A 14,117-nucleotide genomic window follows, 5' to 3' on the forward strand; every position below is an offset into this window, starting at 1 on the left:
GCTTGAAACGCTTTTAATTTTAATAAATGATGAATTATCATGACTTTGTACTTAACTTTCCCCCCTTTCATTGATTTCTCTTTACTTTGCCTTGAGGAATTTTAGCAGTACAGCATAATACATTATATATGTATGTATTTAGTGATTCATAATACCTACCACCTATAGTACTATCACAATACTAAAAAGGGGGACTGGAACAATAGTACAGTACTGGGGATCACTGAAGCAGAGGTGTCCTGAGGTTTAAGAAAATAAGACACACATAATAGAGAAAAGCATTGGGTTCAAGGGGCTCACAGCTTCATAGACTGAGAGCCCTGACTGCCTTCCACATACAGTATTTATCATTCAGTTGGGAAGAAAGGCAGACATTAACAGGCAAATACCTAACTCATGCTAATCAGGCCTAAATGGGTATTTACATCTCAAAAAGGAAGAGGTAGCTAATGCCAAGTCTCCCTAGATTGTCTTTCTCCCAAAGAAGTGGCAGGACTAAAGAGTTAATACTGGAACCCCACTGTCAGAGCATTCCCTGAGGGTGCCAGCATTCTGGTAATTAGAAATTAAGAGTCTTTAAATCTGGAGGCCAGAGCACAGTGGGTAGGGTGTTTGCCTTGCAAACCGCCAACTCAGTTCAATCCCTAGCATCCCATATGTTTTCCGTGAGCCTGCCAAGAGTAATTTTTTGAGTACAGAATCAGGAATAACACCTGAGCGCAGGTGAGTATGGCCCAAAAAACAACAAATAGTCTTTAAAAAACAATCCACCCCTCTTCTCAGACTATCAAATCTCTAGCTATATGATTCATTTCTTGAATGTCTTCTTATCCAACAATACCATGAGTGGGTAGATTAATTGTCTTGCACATGGCCAACCCAGGTTTGATCCCCAGCATCTCAAATGGTCCTTCCCCCCCCCCCCATTCTGCCAGGAGTGATCCCTAAGTGCAGAACCAGAAATCAGCAATGAGCTGACTCATGTATGGCCCCCAAACCCAAGAACTAAACAAAAACAAAATGCAATATAAAAGGAACCCACTTCTTATTCCTTTCACTCACCCCATCCCCACTTCCAGTAATCTCCATAGTTTTGACTAGGTTGAAGTTTGCCAGATTTTTGCAATAGTTGCTTATATTCCACATATAAGTAAAATGATCTGGTAATTGTCTTTCACTTCCATACTTATGCCATAAGCATAATCACCATAAATTTTATAATTGTGTTCTTTGATGGTATAATGTCATCCCTTTAAATAGCACAGTAGTAGTGCATTGAGTATATTTGCACCACAATCTCTTATCCAGTTATGTGTCAATAACACTTATATATTGATTCATTTTTTTCTATTGTGAACAATGCTGCTTATAAATATTGATTTTAATTAGTGTGTTATATACTTCCAATCAATGCCTTTGTAATATTACTAAATTCAGTTTTACTTATTAGATTTTTTTTTGCAGTACTATGTTTGATTCAGGACCTCACATATGCTGTTCTACTGAACTGCATTCTCAGTACTTATTATTTTTTTTTGAAGAAATCTCCTTATTTTTCATAGATGCTATACCAGTTTACAGTTCCATCAACAATGAAAGAGGAGCCTTTTCCCACATTCTTGACAACATATAGATCATTCTTGTGTGGAGAGTGATATGTCATAGTTTTGATTTTTATTTCTCTAATAATAAATGAAGTTTTTATTCCAATAATAATCATTATTATTATTTTAATAGTAAGTGAAGCATTTGTTAATGTATCTTTGGGCCATCTAAGAAGTGCATTTTAAAGTCTTATGTTTATTTTTTTATTAGGTTGATGGTGTCTACAGGTATTTGAGTCTACTTTTGCATTTGCTGAGTCAGCAGGGCGAGGAAAGAAGCAATAGGGCTTCAGCTATGTTGAAAATATAGGGGGACAAGGCAAAATACAGGGGACAGGCGAGTTTGTGCTTCTATCACTGTAGACATCCATCCCCGTAGAAGGAAAATCTGAGACTTGGAAATCAGTTTTTTTGTCAGTATAACTTCCCATCAGAACCAGTCCCTAGGTGTGGATATGGGGCAGTGTTGACTATGGTGAGTTCTTTGTTGTAATCCTTGTCAGGGTTCTAATCTTGGTAGAGTTCTTCATTTCCTTCATAGAGATGTCACCCTGGGCCAAAAGATTTTGTCTCCACTTTCTATCTGCCATTCCTTCTACAGAGCCCCTCTGTCCCACTCTTTAGATCACAACTTCTGGGTGTTTCTTTCCTCTCATCTTTTATACAGTGAATTATAAATCTCCTCCATGTCCACCCTGTTGTGGTTTGTACTTTGTTCTCAGTTGAAGGGACACTTCAGTCTCACTGTCACTGTGGAACCCCCTCAGTTTTATGTCATTATGGTTAACTGTTAGGACCAAAACAAGGCACTCCTTTGGCATCATTTTGGTGACTTCTATGCACCTGAAAATATTGACATGACTTCTGATCAAAGTAAAATGCTGTCTTTGGTAACCCATTTTAAGTATATATTTCATAGGCTACAACAGAAATAATGTGACAAAAGGATTTGCCTTCATTGTTTTATCATTTTCTAAATTTATTTGGTTATTTTATTTTCTCATAAAATACCTATGAGTGACCTCAGTTTGATTATCTTGTATCTAATAAAATTTTCTGAATCTCCACCTATTTTCTCACATGTAGGCTCTACTACTTTTTATGTGGACCTTGAGTGACCATCTAGATTTATAAGTTGCCACTGGACTCACTGTATACCCACTTCAGTGTGAACAGTTTGCACTTGGACCTATGCAAATTATGGACATCTGAGCATCTAGCAGAGACCTAGGAGTATTGCAACTTCTTGACTCTGAGGGGGCTCTTGGACTCTGTCCCTCTCTGCTTCAGCATGGAGATAGGTTTATTTGACTTCTGACTTTGTACTGTCAACATTGTTTTGCACTTTTATTTTTTTTCCAGTTTTATAATTTTTTATTATGAATTATGAGAACAAAAGATGCAAAGAAAGAGGATAAGGTAAAGTTACAGTGGAAGGACAATCACCCATAACATAATTATCAGAAGAAGTCCCCTTGCTGATATCTTAACTTTGAACTTTCACCAAAGAAAGTTAAGATAAATAAAACAGAATCCATGTGCAATTACTTTGTCCCTCAAGTCCCCAGATTGTAGCACATTATAATATTTCTTAACAGCACACAAGGCAATCTAAAGCCATCAAACTTACGTAACTCCTTAAACATTAGAGGTATAGTATTTTTTACATTTCCATGTACATGCATATTAGCTTAAGTTAATCTCAAATTTTAAGTGGGTGTGTTTTAAGTATTAGAGTCAAAGGAGCACAGTAAAAACGGTGTTAGAGTGGCAATTGTTGTTTGCATAGGCCCACCAAAATATGAGAGGCATGGAAAGGAATAGCCTTGGCCTAAATACAAAGAGATCCTACCCCTGAAGTTTCCTGGCATAAGACCAGCTCTAGGCCTCAGGAAAGTTATCGTTCGCTCCAAGACATTGTCCGTAGCGCCAACACACTTATCACACAGTCTCTGTTGTCGGTCTCATGTTTCTGTATTAAAGATTCTGGAATCTGCATGTCCTACATTGAAGTCATGATGTGGAGTGCCTTCTCGTTTCACCTCACCATGAAAGGGGAATGCAGGAAGCCCTGTCCTATAAGCAGGTTGTTGTTGTTAAGTCTTCTCAGTGTTAAGGGAAGTCTCTTTTGAGCAGGACGGTGTCTGAGCAGTGGTAGGGTCTTCCGTGGTAGAGGATTGCTTCCAGGTGATGTTATAGACAAACCTCACCATAAAGGGGCAATACAGCAAGCCCTGTCCAGTGAGCAGGTCATTGTTCTTGTTGTCTTCTCAGTGTTAAGGGATGTCTCTTTTGAGTAGATCGATGTCAGAGCAGCTGTAGGGTCGTCCCTGGTACAGGAATGCCTCCGGGTGATGTTATATACAACCTTGGATGTTTTGTAAATGTCTTCTGTAGATCAAGGGGTAAATGGAGAATGCCCATTCTTCTGAGGCCTGTGCCAGGTCTTTATGTCAATGTTCAGGGTGTAAGGTCTCATTGCACTACAAGATTTGTGTGTTCCCATTTCTATTAGATAAGAACTTATTAGTATGTATAGTATTTTCCCATGTTAGTGTGCCTACGCAAAAAAATAATAAATAAAAAAATAAATAAATAAATAAAAAAAATAAATAAAAAAAATAAATAAATAAAAAAAAATAAAGACACGTGGTGCTATCAGATATATGGGGGCATAAGAACATTTCCAACAAGACCCATGACTTGGTTCAAACATAAGTATTAAACTGAGGGATTCTTTCACACCAAATTCCATATTGAGCAGTTCACAAAGAGAAGATAAAAAACATGGGGGGGGGAATCATCACTGTATAAGAAAGTATTTAGCAAAAGTTATAGCCGTCAAAGAAAACACCCATAAAATGTTGAAAAGATATGCGTCATTTTTATGCCTTTTAAAATAGTTGGGTGGGTGTTAACTCTAGGGCACCACTTTGGTCTGTGAATTAGGACTCAATACTACTTAAGTTAGAAAGGGTAAAAAAGGAGTAATGATGATAGGAGATAAAGAAGTTAAAGAGAAATATGAACTTATGAAGGGGTATGCAAAAGGGCAGAGTACAAAATGGACATTCTGCATACATAAAAACATAATTCAGTGATAGTGAGTACTATTAATGTTTCTTGTGAGAGTACTATTAATGTTTCTTGTGAGAGTACTATTAATGTTTCTTGTGTGCGCGGGGGCTATCGCCCCCGCGCGATTTTGAGAATGTAGACTGGACAGAGATTACCAGTGCCAGCCAAACCTCCTCCTGCTAGACTCCCGGCTCCCAGGAAGGAGAGATCCTTCAAGAAGCTGGGAGACCAGAGGTTCAGAGCCCCACCCAGACCCTCCCTAAGGAGCCGCATGGATAGTGGGGGAAGGCCTAGGGTACCTTCAAGCTCCACCAAGGGACCCAACTCACCGGCTTGCCCAGGCGTGTGGCCCAGGGAAGCCCTGGAGATCTGGAGCAAGGCGGCAGAGGGGTGCTGGGGTTACCCAAGTCCCGCACCCCCCCTAGGCCTGGCCAAGCAGGCCTCCGGCATGGCGTGGGCTTGCCAAGCCTCCTCCTGCTAGACTCCCGGCTCCCAGGAAGCTGCACTTTTATTTTTATTTTTATTTCTTAATTATCTTTGGTACTTTTATTTGCTCTTTCTAATGAACTGAGATAAGGGAGGTAGAATTTTGTTAACTCGTATAAATTAGTGCTTAATATATTAGACTTATCTACTTAGCCAATTTGTATCTTTAAGGGTATAAGTCTGATATATGAAGTGTTCTTTATATGTATGTTTCTTTTCCTTGGTTATCTCACACAATACTGAGAATGTTGTCATAAAGGCTATTGATTAATAAAATTTACCTGCTACTAAGGCTTAAATGAAGATAAAATGTATGATCAGTGTCCTTATACGTTCCAGAAACTGAGTTTACCTAGAAAGGAAATGAGGAAAGATCACTTAAAATTTTTATTTTGAAATGAAATATCTAAAATATTCTGTATGAAATAAGATTTTTGGTTTTTGGTCACACCCGGCAGCGCTCAGGGGTTACTCCTGTCTCTACATTCAAAAATCGCTCCTGGCAGGCTTGGGGGACCATATGGGATGCTGGGATTTGAACCACAATCGTTCTGCATACAAGGCAAATGCCCTACCTCCATGCTCTCTCTCCAGCCCTGAAATAAGATTTTTAAAAGATTGAAATGTTGAATGAAGAAAAATGGAACATTTTTCCTAGTCAAAAATTGTTATTTAAAAATCTTAAATATTTGACATAGTAAAGAAAAACTATTTTCATAATTCCTCATAATAGTGGATTTCACAACCCACATTGTCACTTATTTTAAAAATTGATGTAATGAATTATTGTCTATACTTATTGCTATTTATTTTGGAGCAAAATCTCTTCTTACATAATATAGATATTGTTAAGCCACAATATAAGATTACATAAGATAATAATAAGAAAACATATAATATGCTAATATAAGATAACATAGGTTATGAAATATTAATAATAAGATAACATATAATATAATATGATAATATAAGATAACATAGGCTATGAAATATTTACTAAATTATTCCACTTCTTAATCTATATTGGATAATAATGCAAACTAAGGTAAGGCAAAAATACAGTTCTTTTTTCTCTTTCTTTATTCCATAAAGGCTGTGGCTTTTATTCCAGAAATTGCTAACATGAAGATGCCAGAATTTTATATTTTTTCCCTTTTTAACAAATGATATATAACTAACTAATCATTGCTAATTGAGGTTTACTTTTGCTTAGGGTTTAGTTATTCTGCATTTATTTGTGTTGAAATAAGGTCATCAATGAATACTTAAAAATACTTAATATTTGAATTAATTTGGCCTTTGTTCAAATTTCCTAGGTTCAGCATTCTTTTTAAAATCCTGCTTCCTTTAATAGAAACTCCAATTCTTTCTGAGCGTATGATGAAATCATCTTGTAAGCATGTGTAGTACGTGATCTATACAGTTTCCAGTACTGTTTGAAGTTGGCTCTTTGAATAACCAATCTGTTTTTAGTTTACATTTCATAGATGAGTCACAATCAAACATTAATGTGTGGGCAGTGTAAATCATTATTTATTGAAAAATAATTTAATCTATTAATCCTGCTATTCTGTGAGTCTAGAAGTCAATATTCTGAATTTTTTTAGCTTATTTCTCCTTATTACCTTATTTTCATTTTGAAATAATAAGACAGCTATAAAATATACTCTTAAGTTTATCAAAATTTACATTTATGTGGCTGGTTGAATTTTAACCTCATTTTTTTTAAAAATATGGAACTCTTCACGAATTTGCGTGTCATCCTTGCGCAGGGACCATGCTAATCTTCTCTGTATGGTTCCAATTTTAGTATATGTGCTGCCGATGTCCCTAAAATTGTCAAATACATTATATATAATCTTATTATAAAAGATCATAAATTCTATTTCTCATAAAAGGTATCTTCTGGTCCTGATCCTGGCTTTGTCACTAGCCCTGTGACCTTATATAATTACTCAACTTCTCGGAGAATTTATTTGCTTATTTCTAAAATTAGAATCTTGTGCTTCCTTTTAACTTGATGCTAATTTCTTTTTGTGCATTTAAAAAGTTTTGTCTTGGAGCTTGGGATGTAACTCAGGTGTTAGAACACATGCCTTGCATGTGTGAAGTCTTGGGTTTGATTCTGAGCATTTCATAATCCTCCCTGCTACAGCTAGAAATCACCTTGGTGGCCCTTGAGCAGCTCCTGAAGCCCTCCTGAGTATTCTATCCCAGCACCACTGGGTTTGGCTCCCACAGCAAATTAAATATGTGATTTAAATAAATTTAAATATTTTATTTGTTCTTAGAAGCATAGTTGATAGCTTACCCCCACCCCAGAATATCTTTTTATAATATCTTTGACTTTTCTCAATTTTCATATAGCATATATGCTAGGTAGGCTCTTAATTTTATGAGATCTGGGTACTTAGCTGTATGTTTTTATTTTTGTTGTTGTTGTTTTTCATTTTAGCACCCAGTTTTCAAAGTGCAGAACCTAGAGTTTTGTAGATTCTATAGCAGAGGTGTGAGATAACAACTGAAAAAGCTTTTACCCAGTCATAAACACATGTCATTTTTGTGCATATGTCATTGGTCCCAACATCAAACTTCAAAGGGGCAAGAAGTGCTTTCCCACATCATGCCTTGCATATGAGAAAATAGAAATATTTGGTGAAAAGCTCTTAGGGTGAGCCAATATATATCAAATCATATGTTGACTTCTAGTAGAAATTGAGAGCTGCTGACATATCAAAGGTCCAACCCTACCATTTGTACTAATTCTAATTTTATGAAATTGTTAAACAGATAAATATATTTATGCTTAATTCCTTGAATATTTGTTGTATATTAATTTACTATGTGCAGGGAGCTTATTTGGTTCCATACCTTAATGTAGCTATTTGGAGCACTGTTGAAATACATAGTAATTATAGAGTCCTGGGTGGTTGTGGATGGTGATGGATGGAGGGTGAGCCCTTTCTCTGCCAACCTGGGCCAGGCATCTGAAACCCCTTCCAGCCAGCGGGTCTCAGGGTTCAGGTTAACAGCTAGGAAATGATCCACAGCAGTCAGATTTCAGGAGACATGAAGCTTTATTAAGGTCCTAGTCACTATGTGTGACTCCTAAGCTTAAACCTTTAGAGCTGGCTACTCCAGCCACCAAGCAGAGCACAAGAAGGGAGAGACAGCTAGAGAAAAAATGAGATAAATCAGGGGCTATTTTGGATAGTAAATAGCGCTGTGAAAGCATGTGGGAAGATCTTCTCAGCTATGTTGTTCATTCCTGTTGTTCATATCTGTTGTTCATTCCTCCTCCATTGAACTTTCAATTTCAGATTTTATTTTAATTTCTAAAAGGATTCTGCACATATACTAAACTATATTTTTGTTTCCTATCTCTGAAGATATTTTAAGCTTATATTTAATGAAGTTGATTTTAAAATTGTAACATAATCTTGAGTGCCTACAAAATCTTTTGATAATAAAAATTTCAATTATATAGTTATAATTTTCACTATTAAAAATTGGCACTCTTCAGAGAGAATACTGATCTGGACTATATATACAATTGTAAAATAAAATATTTGCTTTTAGCAAACATTGTGTCATGACACAGCAATAAATTTTGAATTAGAATGTTGGGACTATGAATAATTTAAATTTTTTGTTTGAACTAAAACATTACCAGAGTTTTAAAAATTGTACTGGCCAAATTGACTTAAAAACAGTAGAAGTTCTGACATTAGTCGAGAATTACTAATTAATATCAATGGAGAGTTTGAATGGCTTTAACTCTTATCATTTCCAATACTCTTATTTATCATAAATCAAATGAAAATCATTAGTATCACTTTTTTTTTTGCTTTTTGGGGGGCCATACCTAGTGACGCTCAAGGGTTACTCCTGGCTATACACTCAGAAATCACTCCTGGCTTGAGGGACCATGTGGGATGCAGGGGAATTGAACCATGGTCCTTCCTAGATAAGCTCATGCAAGGCAAATGCCCTAACACTTGTGCCACTTCTTCAGCCTCGTATTAGTATCAATTTAATCCGTTTTGCTTTCTAAAGTTTGTAAGCAAGTTTTAAAAGTATTTGATGTGGCTTTAAGGTATTTGGGATAAACCATAAAATCGGCCTGCCCTTTTTTCCATTCTCTTCTTGTTCATTTTTGTTTCTTGCTTTACAAGATAAAAACAACAACAACAACAACAACAACAACAACAACAAAAACCCAGGAATTTGAGCATATATTGAGCTCGTTTATTTCACACTCTGGGGTAGAATTTTATTTATTTGATTTTTTTGGGCCACACACAGTGACATTAGGGCATATGCCTGGATCTGCACTCATAAATCGCTTCTGGTAGCCTGGGGGAACATATGGGATGCCAAGGATTGAATGTGTGTTAGTCCTGGATCAGCAGACATACCCTCTGTGCTATCACTCCTTCCTGTTGTGCTATCTCTTTGGACCTGGGGGATAGAATTTTAAAATGTATCTAATTTTTTTAAATCAGAACAAAAAGAGGAACATAATTTGTTTTTTTCTGTTTAGTGTTCTGGAAGTTTGACCTTTCTTATTGATGCACAGTGGTATCTCAATGTTGCTTTAATTTGTATTTCCATGATGACAATGTGGATCAACTTTTTTTGTAATATATTTATTTAGGCAGCATGATTATAAACATGTTTGCAGTTGGGTTTCAGTCATAGAAAAAAAACACCCCCTTCACCAGTACAACTTTCCCATCACCAAAACCCCCACCCCCATCTCCCTCCTTCTCAACCTCTCTTCCTGTCTTCAAGACAAGATTTCTTTTCTCTCACTGACTACCATTGTCATGATAGTTGTTAGTGTAGTTACTTCTCTAATTTCACTCACCACTCTTTGTGGTAAGCTTTATATTATGGTCCAGTCCTTCCAGCCCTCATATCTATTGTCTGAGTATTATTACAATAATGTCTTTTATTTTTATTAAATCTCACATATGAGTGAGACTATTCTGTGTCTATTTCTCCCCCTCTGATTTATTTCACTCAACATAATAGTTTCCATGTTCATCCATCTAAAGGAAAATTTCATGACTTCATTTTTCCTGATGGCTGTATAGTATTCCATTGTGTATATGTACTACAGTTTAGCCACTAATCTGTTGTTGGGCTCTGGGTTGTTTCCAGATTCTGGCTATTGTAAATAGTGCTGCAATGAATATAGGTTTGCAGAAGGCATTTTTGTATTATTTTTTGTTTCTAGGGTATATTCCTAGAACTGATATAGCTGTATCACATGGGAGCTCAATTTCCAGTTTCTTGAGGAATTTTCATATTGTTTTACATAAAGGCTGGTCTAGCCGACATTTCCGCCAACAGTGAATGGGAATTCTTTTTTTCCCACATCCCTGCTAGCACTGATTGTTCTTGTTCTTTGTGATGTGTGCCATTCTTTGTGGCATGAGACAGTACCTCATTGTTGTTTTGATTTGCATCTCCCTATTGATTAGTTACGTGGAGTATTTTTTTCATGTGCCTTTTGGCCATTTGTGTTTTTCTTTGAGAAAGTCTTCATTTATTTTTTCTCCCCATTTGTTTTATAAAGTTAGATGATTATTTATGTTAAATTCTGTCAGTATCTTGTATATCTTAGCCCCTCATCTGATGTGTATTGGGTGAATGGTCTCTCCTATCTTGTATTTTAATTATTATTTTCTTTTGAAGTGCAGAAGCTTCTTGGCTTAATATAGTACCATTTGTTTATCTCTGCTTACACGTGTTTGGACAGTGGTGTTTCCTCCTTGAAAATGCTTTTAATCTCAATGTCATGGATTGTTTTACCTGCGTGTTCTTCTATATACTTTATCATCCTAGGTCTGATATCAAGGTCTTTAATCCATTTGTATTTGTCCTTTGTGCATGTGTTAGATGGAGGTTCAAGTTTGCTTTTTGCATGTGGCTTACCAGTTGTCCAAGCACCACTTGTTGAAGAGGTTTTCCTTGCTCCATTTTGCCCCTTATTCAAAGATTAATTGATAGTATGTCTGGAGAACAATGTCTGAATACTCAAGTCTATTCCATTGATCTGAGGGTCTGTCTTTATTCTAATACCATACAGTTTTAGTGAATATTGCTTTGTAATACAATTTAAAGTTGGGGAAAGTGATACTTCCCATATTCCTTTTCTCAAGGGTTGCTTTAACTATTCATGGGTGTGTATTGTTCCAAATGAATTTCAGAAGTGACATTGAAAAATGTCATGAATATCCTTAGAGGGATTGCATTAAATCTGTACAGTGCTTTGGGGAGTATTCCCATTTTAATGATGTTAATCATCTCAATCCATGAACAGGGTATGTGTCTCCATTTACTTGTATCCTCTTTTCTTTCTTGAAGCAGTCTTTTGCAGTTTTATTTGTATAGGTCCTTCACCTCTTTAGTTAAGATCTTTGAGTTTGTGTAGAACTGATGTAAATGGGACTGTTTTTGTAATGTCCATTTCTTCACTATCATTATTTAGTGTAAGAAGGCCATTGATTTTTGTGTATTAATTTTATAGCCTACTACTTTGCTTCATGAATCTATTGTTTCTAGAAATCTTTTGCGTTTTCTAAATATAGTAGCATGCCATCTGCAAACAGTGAGAGGTTGACTTTTTCCTTTTCTATTTGGATGCTCTTGATATCTTTTTCTTTCTAATTGCTATGGCAGGTATTTTCAGTACTAGTTGAATAGGAGTGGTGCAAGGGGCCAACCTTGTCTTGTACCAGATTTTAGAGGAAAGGTTTTTAGTTTATTTACATTGAGAATAATATTTACAATTGGCTTGTCATAAATGGCCTTGACTATATTGAGAAAAGTTCTTTCCATCCTCATCTTGTTGAGAGTGTTTATCATGAATGGGTGTTGGACTTTAATGAATGCTTTCTCTGCATGTATTGATATGATCATATGGTTTTTATTTTTTCTTTTGTTGATATGGTGTATTATGTTGATTGATTCACATATGTTAAACCATCCTTGCATATATGGAATGAGCCCTACTTGGTCATGATATATGGCCTTCTTGATGAGGCATTGATCCTATTTGCTAGGATTTTGTTGAGGATCTTTGCATCTGTATTCTTCATGTATATGCTCTATGTTTGTTGTTGTTTGCAGCATCTTTGTCTGGTTTTGATATCAGGGTGATGTTGGCTTCATAAAAACTATTTGGGAATGTTTGTGCTTTCAATTTTTGACAGAGCCTGAAAAGTATTGATAGGAGGTCCTCTTGAAAGAATTCATTAGTGACTTTTTTTTTTTTGGTGGGTTCACACCCGGCAGTGCTCAGGGGTTACTCCTGGCTCTATGCTCAGAAACCACCCCTGGCAGGCACAGGGGACCATATGGGATGTCGGGATTCAAACCACCATCGTTCTGCATGAAAGGCAAATGCCTTACTTCCATGCGATCTCTCCGGCCTCTCATTAGTGACTTTATCTGGGCCTGGACTTTTGTTTTGGGGAAGACTTTTGATTACCATTTAATTTTCTCAATAGTGATGGGTCTGTTTAGATATGATAGATCATCCTGATTCAACTGTGGAAGATTCTAAGAGTCCAAGAATGTATCCATTTCTCCAAGGTTCTCTTGTTTTGTGGCATAAATTCTCAAAGTAGTCTTTGATTGCCCTTTGAATCTCTGCAGTGTCTGTAATCTCCCCCCTTTTTATTTCTAATTCTATTTATTTAGTTTTTCTCTCCCCCATTCTTTGTGAGTTTTGTGATTTTTTTGATCTTGTTGATTTTTCAAAGAACCAACTTTTGCTTTCATTGATTTTGCGGATTGTTTTTCTAGATTTTCACTTCGTTGATTTCTACTCTAAGCTTTGTTATTTCCTTCTGCCTACCTAATTTTGGTTCCTTTTTTTTGGAAAGATATAGTACAGGGGTTAACTAAGGTGTATGCTTTTGGTTCAGTCCAATCAGGTATATTCCCTGGCACTGCCGAATGCAGGCCAGATACCCTCTCAAAGGTTAAATAATTAATGTTTCTTTTAAAAAATTTTTTAGGAAGAAGAAAGACGTATGGCATCTATTGTAGCCAAAAAGGAGGAAGAGAAAAGACGGGAAAGTCATAAACAATCTTTGCTTAAGGTATTTTTTAATCTGTCTGTATACTTGCTTACATAAGCTGAAGCTAGAAAGTGATTCTTAAACTTTGTAAATTTTGTGGGGAGTGGCGGGTTCCAGACATTAAACCCAACGTTTCACACATACAAGCACTGAACCACTGAGCCTTATTTCTGACCTTCAATATATTGATTTCTGTAAATCAATAGTTACTTTTAAATAAAATCACTTCTGAAATTTTAAACATGTGTTAGAAAGCACTTGTAAAAATTTTGTTGTAAAATTTAAAACTTTGAGTTTTAAAATAATGATATAGGGGCCGGGCGGTGGCGCTAGAGGTAAGGTGCCTGCCTTGCCTGCGCTAGCCTTGGACGGACCGCGGTTCGATCCCCCGGCGTCCCATATGGTCCCCCAAGCCAGGAGCAACTTCTGAGCACATAGCCAGGAGTAACCCCTGAGCATTACCGGGTGTGGCCCAAAAACCAAAAAAAAAATTATGATATAAAAATAATTATGTATAAACTTTGTCAAGGAGGTCAGAGTAATAGCACAGTGGGTAGGGCACTTGCTTGCATACGGCCAAATCATGTTTGAACCATAGTACCCATATTATTCTCCATGGCCACCAGAAAGATCTCTAATCCAGGATCCCTGAAGCCTTTAGCATCATTATGTGGCCCCCAAAACAAACAAGCAAAAATTTTTGTTAAAAAGTTTCATTATTTTTTAAATCTCTACATCACCAGTGTATCCTCATAACATAATACTTCCTTTCAGAAAGCACTGTGATTCATTGTTAACTTACTTATCTAAAGCTCTGGTTTATTATGGTTTATTAGCTTTGAGATATCATTAA

The 14,117-nt window shown here is 36.3% G+C and overlaps 1 protein-coding gene and 1 non-coding gene across 2 annotated transcripts in view; one reads left to right on the forward strand and one right to left on the reverse strand.

The window, feature by feature from the left end:
- Positions 1-14,117, forward strand: part of LRRC49 (leucine rich repeat containing 49) — a 138,174-nt gene that overhangs the window by 78,866 nt on the left and 45,191 nt on the right. Inside the window, exon 10 of the mRNA XM_049777845.1 lies at positions 13,202-13,285. Coding sequence (XP_049633802.1) covers positions 13,202-13,285 — 84 coding nt within the window. The remainder of the gene's footprint in view (positions 1-13,201; positions 13,286-14,117) is intronic.
- Positions 6,896-6,999, reverse strand: LOC126025983 (U6 spliceosomal RNA). Its single transcript, XR_007501551.1, has one exon. It is a non-coding gene; the product is annotated as a U6 spliceosomal RNA (small nuclear RNA).

The sequence above is a fragment of the Suncus etruscus genome, chromosome 1 (genome assembly GCF_024139225.1).
Source record: "Suncus etruscus isolate mSunEtr1 chromosome 1, mSunEtr1.pri.cur, whole genome shotgun sequence".
Classification (NCBI taxonomy): domain Eukaryota; kingdom Metazoa; phylum Chordata; class Mammalia; order Eulipotyphla; family Soricidae; genus Suncus; species Suncus etruscus.